Source organism: Pan troglodytes, chromosome 3 (genome assembly GCF_028858775.2).
Source record: "Pan troglodytes isolate AG18354 chromosome 3, NHGRI_mPanTro3-v2.0_pri, whole genome shotgun sequence".
Lineage (NCBI taxonomy): Eukaryota > Metazoa > Chordata > Mammalia > Primates > Hominidae > Pan > Pan troglodytes.
Window position 1 is genome coordinate 36,546,850 of NC_072401.2, and position 12,155 is coordinate 36,559,004.

The 12,155-nt window shown below is 36.7% G+C and overlaps 1 protein-coding gene across 6 annotated transcripts in view; it reads right to left on the bottom strand.

Moving 5' to 3' along the window:
- The window catches only part of ARAP2 (ArfGAP with RhoGAP domain, ankyrin repeat and PH domain 2), a 173,235-nt gene extending 166,368 nt beyond the window's left edge, over positions 1-6,867 (bottom strand). For all 6 annotated transcript variants that reach the window (XR_010156526.1, XM_016951436.4, XM_063809457.1 and 3 more), the window contains exon 1: positions 5,804-6,867. Coding sequence is in view for 5 of the 6 variants with exons in the window: in XM_016951436.4 (XP_016806925.1) it covers positions 5,804-6,708 (905 nt within the window). In the remaining variant the exon portion in view is untranslated. The remainder of the gene's footprint in view (positions 1-5,803) is intronic.
- Between the last annotated feature and the right edge of the window lie 5,288 nt (positions 6,868-12,155).

Consider the following 12,155-nt stretch of genomic DNA (forward strand, 5'->3'; position numbering starts at 1 on the left):
TGAAATTTTCCAATTTATAAATAATTTTGTCTTAATATTTTTGTTGTGGCTTTCAAACCATTTTTTAAATATGACTCATACTACAGTTTCTGACCAGGAAGCCAGAATTACTAGCTTAACTCCAAATAGGGAGAAGGTACCTCCTTCTTCCTCATAAATTCCCTGAAAGTCATAACCTCATCTTCATCCTTGTATTGCACTCCTTTTTCCCTTCCCCTCAGTGCTTTGGACCAACAAGCTAACCCTTGTTGAAAAAAATACCCCAAGCATCATAAACATATCCAGGTAATATACGTCATTGTTGAGGGGCTCAGAAATCTTGTCATATGTAAATGAGCTTGGGAAATAAAGCATGTATATTTACAGCTTGATTTGCGGAGTTTCAAAAAAGAGAAATTTTAAAATAAAGCTTTATTTTAGTAAGTTAAAACTTATGTTCAAATGGAAATAATGTTTTAAAACCCCAAATAATAATAAAATCTAAAAATAAAACCCAAATCAAAAATATCAATGATTCTGATTCATATTAACTTGCTAAATGTCTTGTTACTACTTTCCCTATGTCGATTTTATTATTTTTAAAACCCTAAATCAGTAAATAGAGGAAATCTGCAGATGTTCAATTGTGACGGGCTGACCTACTATAAACAGTCGTTGCCTGTGGAATGTAATATGTTTGTAAGGCCTTTGAAAATACCTAAATTCTATTACTTAAATAGAGAATTAACAAATTTCTATGCAAGTAAAGAAAAACTATTGTTGTGAATAAAATTGTGTCCCTACCCCACAAAATTCATATAACCCACAACGTGGCGACTGTATTTAAATTAGGTAAGTAATTGAAGTTAAATACAGTCATAAGGGTGGGGCCCTGTTCCAAGAGAACTGGTAGCCTTCTAAAAACAGAAACCAGAGATGGCTCGCTCTCTCTCTCTCTCAGCCCAGGAACAAAGCCCATATAAGCAGATATCAAGAAGGCCACCATCTGATAGCCAGTAGAGAGCCGTCACCAAAACCAAAGGATGCTAACACTTTGATTTCAGACTTTTAGTATCCAGAACGATAAGAAAAATTTCTATTGGTTAAACTACCCAGTCTACGGTATTTTGTCATGGTAGCCAGAGAGACAAAGACAACTAGCATTGGTATCAGAATTAAAATGGTTTGTTTAAAGAACCTTAATATAAAAGAAGAGAAAGTAATGAATAACTCTGATTATAAAAGTGAGTGTTCAGCATACCTAGAGGTTTTATTTTTTTAATATTTTTAATCACTAAAGTTGCCCAGAAAAGCAGTGGCATAAAGGTTAATGTCAAAGATATCCCCTTATGAACTGTACTTACTTACTACTTAGACAAGGCAGCCAAATAAAAAAAAAAAAAACAATTACATGCCATATGTGGATCATCATTTCACAAAATGTTAAAAATAAATAAATAAATGAATGAATAAATAAATAAAAACAGTTCTCACAATTGATTACAGACTATGGGTCATTCTAGAGTGAAATTAAAAAAAAAATAACACAATCATTAGGCAGCAGTTTAACACTGCCCTGAGGTTTTCATAATATCTAACTAAAACAGACAAATCTGAATTCAGAAAGCATGAGCGTGTAATTACAGCATAGACCAATAATGTGAAACTGACAATGCACAGATAATTAAGCCTCAATCTGTGAAGTTTTAAAAAACATCCTTAGGGTAAGAATGAATTATCATTACAGAACTACTGCAACACATAAGTTTACAACATCATGAATTTTTTAATCTACTAGCAAAAATTTCAATTTTATACGTTTTTCAAACAAGATGGATTTACAAAAATGAAATATAAATGTAATGACTTTTTAACTTAGATTATTGAGCAGATAGATACCCTCACCTTCTAACAATAAATCTAACTTCTATTTAAATTTAGATTTAATTATTTATGTATTCAATTCAAAATTTAGCAAATATTAAAATAATTAGCCTTTTTTCATAGAATTTAAAAAGCATTTTAAAAGAAAGAAATCAAAATGTTGAGATTGCTAAGTATTTTTCTACTATAACGTGAAATGTAAAATTTTCTTGAAGATGAAAATGAAGGATATCCTTCTGTATATTTCTTATTCAGTGCAGCAAACAAATGCTGATTACTTTTCTGTACTTTTTGCTCATATGTATTGTTGACATTAAAATCCATAAAATAATGTCAACCATTTTGAATGTCTATGTGAATACACAGGAAAAATATCCAAGATTTTTATTTTTAATAAAAAGTTCAAAGGACACAGGAGACTTCAGGTTTAGATTTCAAACTTTTGAAAAGCCCTCAAAGGAGTCAACACAGGCCCTCAGTTTTCTAACAGTTGTACTTCCACAACAGTGCAGCTTTGCACACCATCCCTTTCCCACTACTTCTGCTTCTTCATTTGCCCTTACCCTCAATACATTGAGAGGCACTACACCTTAAAAAGAAGGCTTTGAGACCTATCCCAAGGATAATACAATTGCATGAAAGATGTATAAAAATCACTAAAGCGAGGAGGAAAAATGTACTTCCTTCAGTAGCTGTGAGATTCCTTCCTGCCTGGGGCACTAAGAAGATTCTGCATAAGATCAACGACACACCTACAACTCCCATGGCAATGTGGCATCTGCTTTCTGCTTGGAGGGCTCCCAGGGACTAGCAAGGCCTCCAAGTGAAGGTGATAAGGAAGGAGCTGGTGCTTGGAGCCTAGTCCTGATCTAGCTCTCAAGAAATAGTTCAAAAGATAACCTGAGGTTATTGTCCAGGCCAGCCCTCCAGTTAAAAGGAGCAGGCAGGAATTCAGGGAAGAACCCAAGTCCACAACAAAGACAAAAAATTTGATAGAGCATCAGTTCTATCAGATTCTATTGAGAGGAAGGAGGCAGGAGGGCACGTGTCCAGGGAGAGAAAAACAAAGAGCCCTATGTCAAGAAAACACTTCAAAGTCGACATCCACATTCCTTTGAGCAGCTGTATGAAATGTTTAGTAATTCCTTTAAAAACACAGGCCATAAAGAAATATTTTCATTTGGTATATCAAGGAATGCACTAAATATCATTTGCAGGTTCAATATCAATGACCAATCAATATCAATATCATTGACCAAAGAGAAACTCACATTACATAACCCACAGTTTGATTTAAAAAGTCATATTATAACACTTTAAAATCATGGAATTACTATTTGCAACATAGGGAAGGAGCACAAGGAAAAACAAACAGTGAAGTCTGAAAATAATTTATTTGCTCATTTTATGATCTGAGCACCACAAAAGCAATGCTGCTATTAACTACAATAATCAAAGAAAAGAAAGGTTAGGATAAGTAATCTGGCCTAAAAATCACATGAAAAAAAAACAGTGCTATGATATAGCTAGTACTAAATTATTTACTACTAATTTTAATATTGTTTCCACTCTCAAAGACTCAGCCACAAATTGAATAACGAGCTTTTCATATGATACAAAGCTTACAACAGAAGGAGTTGAAAATATACCACTCCAGCATACTTACTATTTTGAATAAAGGCATTTAATTCAAATATTGGAAAATAACAGGTGTAAAAAGACGACTCTGATCTTCCAGCCTCCTTAAAAGCAGAAGATGAAATTCCCCTGAAAGAAATTAACATCCTGTCCTCAAGGACAAGAAGTTGAGGCCAAAGAATTCTGTACAGACCTTGTTAAAAAAACTATCTTTTAAGCCCCCCCACATAATTTAGTTGGTTTTTCACAACTTACTGCTCTTTTTGCAATTCATTATTTAAGCGTTTCACTCTAACTACTTATTTGGATCTTTATCTCTTTATGAGGATTCTTGTGGCACATAAAACTCATATTACTTGTATGAAATAAATTTGTATGCTTTTCTCCTGTTAATCTGTTTTATATCCATTTAATTCTCAGGCCCAGCTGGGATCCTAAGAAGAAAGAGGTGGAATTTCGCTGCCCCTATACAACTAAATGAGTATCAAGATTCTCTGTAAAATTCATGAAAATTAGCACAGACTGTTTGAAACTTAAATCAAATGCTTCTTACATGAGGTGATCCTTTACAGCTCCCAAAGGGATTCAGTCCTGGCAAAGATGCAGCTTTAACATGTGTACACATAGTAAACCCTTCTGGCATGTCAAAAGCATCTGCCATCTGAAGACTTGTCATTTCTCATTCACCTTCTTTTAATTATTCAAAATTATCAAAATATTTTAAAGCTAAAGTGTCAAACAAAATGAGTGTCCTTTACAGTCCCAATAAATAATCCAGTTCTTATATAGGCAATCAACATTTTCAGCAATATTTACTCAATGAGTGGTTAAGGAAGTGGGATCTAGAGTCAGATGTACTGGTAGGAAATCCTAGTTCACTACCCATGTGATCTTGGAGAAATTAACCCAAGGCTCAGTTACCTCAAAAGTAAAATGGGGTGAACATTACCTACTCCATGTTCACATGGAGTAGGAGTGGCCCTTACATTAGATAACTCCTGCAAAATTATAAACCAAACTAGTGTTTAATAGATGACACTAGTTGTTTAATAAATGTGGTTAATACATGACACTATATTGATTTCCTAGTAAATACCAGACTTTGCTACTGGCACTAGGGATGACAAGATAAAGACAAATTAATTAGAGCCTCTGCCATCAAAACGTTTATGCTCTAATAGGAGATACTTATATTAACAGAGCCTTGTAAACGGTCATGTTTTCTCTCACAAACACTAAATTGCCACCTTTTCTCTTGTAAATACTATTAGCACTGCAATTTCCAAAGGTACCTAAGGCCAAAAGAATCAGTAGCAGCCACAGATTCAAAGGGAGTAGCGGGAACAGCAGGCATGGGGGGAAAGAGGAATCCTGCTGAAACTCTAGCGTGGAGCCTGTGCAGGAAGTGTGTAAAGCATTTAGTGCCACTCAAGTAACAGTCAAACTTGAACAGCCTCGTGTCTCAGCAGACACACAAGTGTTAAGTTTTAATGGGAAAAGTAATATCCTACTCCAACCCTGGAGAAAACCACAACTATTTTAGGTATAACTTTGAGGTTCATAAATTCTGAAAGCTAAAGCTGATGACCTCTTTTGCTATAAATTACCTCCTCCCAAACTGTTTAGGTAATCCTCCTGTTACCTCGGGATACCAATGACTTACTACCTGCACATAAGAACCTACACTGGTAGAGCCCCTCTTTGGGGTCCCAGAGGTCTCATCTCTAGTGAGCCTAGCTTCATACTGAGCTGTCTGTCACCATCTTTTTACATGTGACTTCTATACGAGACTGCAAGTCACCGTATTCCTCTTGGCATCCTTCCCACCGAGCACAGTGACTAAAGACCAAGTTCAATAGACGTGTGCTGAATTATTACTCGGTGCCAAGCATTGTACCAGGCAGCAGAGATACAAACATTAAAAACATGTTCTCTGTCAAAGAACAAATCATCTATTGGGGAGAGAGAGTCAACATTTCAAATATGAGAACTGCACTAATGGAAAGACTACAATACTAGGTGTGGAGACTTGGTATGGAAAGGAACATCCAGGTAGAATTAAGGGAAGGGATGTCCCCCCGATTAAATAGGGAAAAGCTAGAGTCCCAGGCATTATTAGCTGGAAACAGACTGTGAAATAATGTCCAATGGGATGAAGACTTTTTTTTTTTAAAGAAAAGGTTGGTTGAATAGGTAAATGAATATAGTCAAATTTAGATAGGAACACTGAAAATATAACTGTTAAAAAAATCACTAAATTCCCTCAAATTGAATATTTACAGCTTATTGTAAAGATTCTTACCTCCCAGAAACTCCTTTTGTTGACCCTGGAATCTCTGGTACAGGTCGATGTCTTAGCAGAAAAGATCGAGATGGTCTTGAAACCAACTTGCTACGACTTCTCACAGGTGCTAGGATTGGTGATGATGGAACATACAAGTCATTTACAATCATTTCTCCTTGAAACTTAAAGAATGGGGATGGTGGTGATCCTTCTAATAAACCATTTGTTCCATTTCCAGAATTTGTTCCTGATGTTGAACAGCCAACAAAAGAAAGGCATTCAGAGTCTGCATTAGGGAGCTTACTGAGATTTTCTGTGATCAATTTAACTTTTTCTGTTTGTAGTTCTTCAATTGTGTGATCCACAGTCTTCTTTGTAATCAACGATTCTATTTTAATATTGTCACTACCAAATAAAGAATCATTCAAAGAACCCAAATTCAGGTGTGGTTCCTCTGCAGTGGGGAAGTCGCGTTTAGGAGGAGACAGCTTATCATCTGATTGAGGATACTGGCTTCTTTCCACACTCGCATCATTGTCTTCAAGATTTTTTCTAACAGTCTCCAACTGCGGTGGGCTAGATGTCTGAACACTACCAGAATTGGAAATTTCTATGCAGATATTCTGATCAGAAGATGGAACATGGTAATCCTTTGAAGGGTCATCATTCTTCTTAGTTTTATGAACATTTGCATATATTGGAATATCTTGCATTTTTGACAAGATTATCTGTAACTGTTTAAGTATCCTCCTACGGTGACCTGTAGGTGATATTCCAATTTTCTGCAGCAGGCTGTCATTTATTGCTGCACAGTCCTTCACAGTAGTAAAACCAGACTCATGGAAATGTAAGAGATACTGCTCCAAATTAATGCTCATTAGGAAATCTTTTATATCCACATTTACTTCACTGACTGAGGACATAATGGTGGCTTCATTACTAAGCTGAGTTACAAAAAGTGGCACGATGAGACACACACACAAGAAGATGCACTTCTCTACTGGCTTTTCCTCTATCAATTGTGACAGAAAAGTTTCTTAAAATGTTATTTCCTTCACAGTGACTGCTTTACCTGCTTAAGCCTAGAAAAAAATAAAAAATGATTCATTAGGCTATTTTAATTATTAAAATCTACTTTTATATACTTTCTCTGAAAAAAACAGCAGAAATTAGGACACTAACTCTCACTCTGCAGTTGGAATCTTTGTGCATTGCTTTGCATGCCCTAGAAAACCAGTTTCTCAGTATGTGAAGGTACAGGACAGAAATGCTATGAGAGCATCAAACTATGACTTTCAAAAAGGTGAAAAAAGTGACACTGACACATGTACTGAATGAACATATATCAAAAACTTTATTCAACTTATTCATTAAAAATGAGGGAACCAGTAAGTCAGTAAGATTGGATTCAAGAGCATTTGTGGGAAAGATGTATATAGTTCATCAGAAAGGGTTTTTTTAAAGTATTAGAATAGGATAGCTAGCTTAGATAAAAAACTGTTTAATGTCCTACAGGATAATAAGCCATAACATTTGGGGTTATCTTTTCTACTGGACAAAAATCTATAAGCATACAGGTAACTTCCCAGTGTCTATGTGCTACTCAAATAATAAATAGCCAAGTCAAGCACAGGAATTAAAATTGGGATTAAAATATCTCTAAGGTGGTCCTGTTAAACAATATTCCCACAAAGGCACTGAAAGAATGTTCTTTTGACTTTCAAGTTTTATGCAATTTTCTTAACAGTAGTTGAATAGAACAACTTTCCCTTTCACTGCATTTTCTTTCAAATACTTAAAAAGCAGTCAGAACATATTTCTCAGTTCAATAATTTTCATTTCATAAAAACAGGCAGCATTGTATGTAAACAATAGTGATATACAAGATATGACACTGAATAATCAGCTAATTCTTAAATACATTAGATAACAGAAAATATGCTAATATGAAAGGTCACATGTCCTCCAATGTACATAGCAGATTCATAAAGGTTTATTTTTCTCCCAAACAAAATAAACTTTTTTAAAAGTCCATTTTTCCAGATGCTAATTATACAGGTGTGTTCAGTTTATGAAAATGCATATGTGCAACTTTCTCTACATTGTGCATCAATAAAAAAGTACAGAGCAGGCATGACACACATACACTGAAGTAATAAAATGAGACACACCCAAACAAGGAAAATTTCCCTGAGTAAGCTTTGATGCAGGACTGAAAAACCCCTCTACAAAAGGCACTACTTGGACTCTGCATATGCCACACGCCAACTGCCCATAAGCTACGGCTTCAACTATTTTAAAATATCAGCAAGCAGTAACAAACAGGTATAGGATAAAAGGGAAAGAGTATATCTTCTTCAGGACACACTGCAGGAGCAGAGAAATAAAAATACAAAATAAATGATGAAAGGCAAGAAATGCCTTTGTCAATAAGGCATCCCAGAGTAACACCTAAAATGCTAAAATGTCACACACAAAGAAGTTACGCCTCGGCCGGGCAAAGTGGCTCACGCCTGTAATCCCAGCACTTTGGGAGGCCAAGGTTGGCAGACTATTTGAGGTCAGGAGATCGAGACCATCCTGGCCAACATGGTGAAACCCCATCTCTATTAAAATACAAAAATCAGCTGGGTGTGAGGGTGCGTGCCTGTAATTCCAGCTACTCGGGAGGCTGAGGCAGGAGAATAGCTTGAACTTGGGAGGCGGAGGTTGCAGTAAGCCGAGATGGAGCCACTGCACTCCAGCCTGGAGACAGAGTGAGACTTCATCTCAAAAATAAATAAATAAATAAATAAATAAATAAATAAATAAATAAATAAATAATTTTAAAAAAAGAAAAGTTACACCTTAACACTACATACAAACTCAATTCTCAGATAAGCCACTCTTTTTCTACACAATTATTTTGCAACAAGGGTATTGTCTATTTTTACTAGCATTATCACAGGATGGAAATAATTACTACCAATGGAACAATAAGTGGACATAATGTATTCAGCCACTTTAGAATTTACAAACATGATAAATTGGCCAATAACTTGAGAGGATTAGAAGCATTTTCCTTCTGAAGTAGAATAAATTATAAAAAGTCATAGTCTTGCTTACCCCTGTTCACAAAAACCTTAATAGGAGAAAAACAATTTTAATAAAATACATACACACACGCACACCAAGAAACCTCCTGATCTGTCCCTACCCCAAATCTAAAGCCTAGACTGTATTCCCAAGTCCACCTTTGTATTATCCACCACACTCAAGGAATGAGGTGAGCTACCGATTTTACTCCTTGCTACTGATAGAATTATGTCCTCCCAAAATTCCTATCTTGGAGCCCTAACCTTTACCGTGACTGTACTTGGAGACAGGGTCTCCAAGGAGGTAATTAAGGTTAAATGAGGTCATCAGGAAGGGACCTTGATAAGATAGGATTAGTTTCTTGCAAGAGACACCAGAGAGTTTTCTTTCCCCCAGGCCCAGAGCCCTCTATGTAAGGACACAGGGAAAAGGTGGCTATCTGTAAGCTAGGAAGAGGAATCTCACTAGGAAACTTATCAGCCGGCAAATGGATCTTGGACTTCTCAACCTCTAGAACTGTGAGAAAATAAATTTACGTGGTTTAAGCTACATGGCCTGTGGTATTTTGTCACAGCAGCTGAGCTGACTAATACACTTCTCCATCCTCACTACTTTTGCCATGGTTCCAAACCTCATGACATCTTTTGCATGGATTACTGCAATGGTCTCTGAACAAATCTCTCAGCCCAGTCTCCATGTATCAGTCAGTGAACTATCAAACACACAAATTCGGTATGTAACTCCACATGCTCAACCAGATAAAGTCTATGCTGATATTGCTTATAGTGCCAAATCACATTTTTGTCTCTAACAATAATAATGGCAGGTGCTATTGATGTAAACAGCAATTATGTGTCAGACACCATGCTCATATTTCCTATGAGACAGGTATTCCTATGTATCAACTACAAGCTCATATTCAACCCTTGACAAACATTCTACCAATATCCTTCATTCACTTTAGTCCACTCCTGTCAATTATTTCCCTGAGGCAACAAACTGTTTAGCAGCTCCATACCTTTTTGCATACACTCTGCTTTCTTAAGCACCATTTAAAATTATAAACAGGCAGGTATTACCTCCTCTGTGAAGGCATCTTATCAACCCCTCAAAACAGAATGAATCACTCCTTCCTTGACATATATCTATAATTACTATACCAGAGCTTTGCAAAGCACTTGGAACATGTTTAAGAGATGTGAGAGAGGCTGATAAAAACGGCAGAAGAGATTGAGAAGCCTATTGTATTAGTTTTTTGGTATGCATGTGTGTGTTTTTGTTTTAATAAACAGCCCTTTCCTTTCTTTGGCAGACACATATATACTTCCTAGGTGGTCAAATCAAAGAAAGATATACCAAAAGCTCTACCCAAAACCATCTCTATCACTCAACATGCTGAATATGGTTAATGAATCTGATTCCTTTTCATGCCATGGAAAAGGCTCCCTCCCACAGCCCTAAAATCCTCTCTGCACGTTAATGTCAACTCTGTCCTCCAATTGCCTGACATTTTAACTGTCTGAACACCCAAGAGTGTTCACAGATCCAGTTCTTTCCTTAGAGGCTCTAGCCCCAAGAACATCATTAGATACACAGAGATGAGCATGCCTAATTATAAAATTCCAGTATGTGAAAGCTACTTAATACGAAATTGAAGCTCTCCATGTTTTGACCTCCAATTGCAGTCTATGGCATGTATGCCACAGTCTAGATCAGTGACCCTCCAGGTACTGATCTGTGGATCTTCTGTACATCAACAACTGCTGTGGGTCCTACGAGTCTACACTTGTTACACCCTCCAATTATAACTGGGATGTGTGACAAAATGTGGTAATTACAGTCTTAAGTTCTTGAGGCTTCCCAAACATGCTTTATACCAGCCCACCTGAGCCTAAGCTCATCACTGTCCTCCTCTTGGATAAAATCCCCCATCTAACATACTGCACACAAGTTTGCAGTAAGACTAAATTAAAATCCCATCTCCTCCACTTTCTAGCAGTGTAAACATAGGCCCGTGCCCATGTCAATGTCTCTACTTCCTCTCCCATAAAATGGAAATAATCCAGGGTACCTAGCATTGGTGAGGATTAAATGAGACAATCCATCATAAGTGACTCGCACATAGTGCCTAGCACGTACTGATGCTTAGTAAACATTCACTTCTGTCACTATAATTATTTTCACCACTGTAGTCATTCTGTCCCCACAGTTAAATTTTCTGTTCTTTGAGGTCTAAAACACTCTCCTTCACAAGAGTTCTAGTGAACAAGAAATGCATCCTCTTCTCCGTATTCCTTCACTATTTACTTCTTAGAGTGTTGTCCTAGTCCGTTCAGACTGATTTAACAAAATATGAATGTTCTTGGACTTACAATGAAGTTACATCCCAATAAACCCATTGTATACTGCAAATATTATAGACTGAAAATGCATGGCTGATTGGGAGCCAGGGCTTGCTGCCACTGCCCAGCATCACTAAAGAATTGCGGTTTCTCTCAAATGCATCACATTCACTCCATCATAAAGTCGAAAAATCCCAAGTCAAACCATAATAAGTTGGGGAGCATCTGTACCTTAGATTGGGTAATTAATAAACAACAGAAGTGCATTGCTCAGAGTTCTGGAGGATGGGAAGTCCAAGGTCAAGGCACCTGCAGACATCATAGATAATGCCTTCTATGTGTCCTCACATGGCAGAAGGGCAAGGGGAAAACAAACAAGCTCCCTCAGGCCTCTCTTATGAGAAGACTAATTCCATTCACGAGAGCTCTGCCCTCACGACCTAATAACCTCCCCCAAACCCCACCTCTTAATACCATTCCCTTTGGCAGTCAGGTTTCAACATACAAATCGGGAGCGGGGGGTGGGGGACACACACATTCAGACCATAGCAAGTGTTTAACTATATTCTGCTGTTCCATAGATAGTGTAATATAAATGCCAAGACTCTGAATCCAGACAACTTGTGTTGAATTCCAATTCCTCCACTTACTAGCTTTATTATCTTGTGTATTTAACTTTTCTGTGCTTTAGTTTCTTAGTCAAAAATCATGGGAGTAATATTAGTACCTACCTCATAGGGCTACTGTGATAATTAAATGAGTTAATACAGGCACAGCACTTATAACAACAACTGGACATTAAAAATTCTAAGTAAGTGTTGCCATTATCACTATTATTTTATTATAATAAACTCTGCCAACAGGACAAACCCATATAAGCTACACAGTAAATACCAGATTACTTGCTTATAAGCATGGTGCCTCATGTATATGCAGTACATGTTTAGAGAATG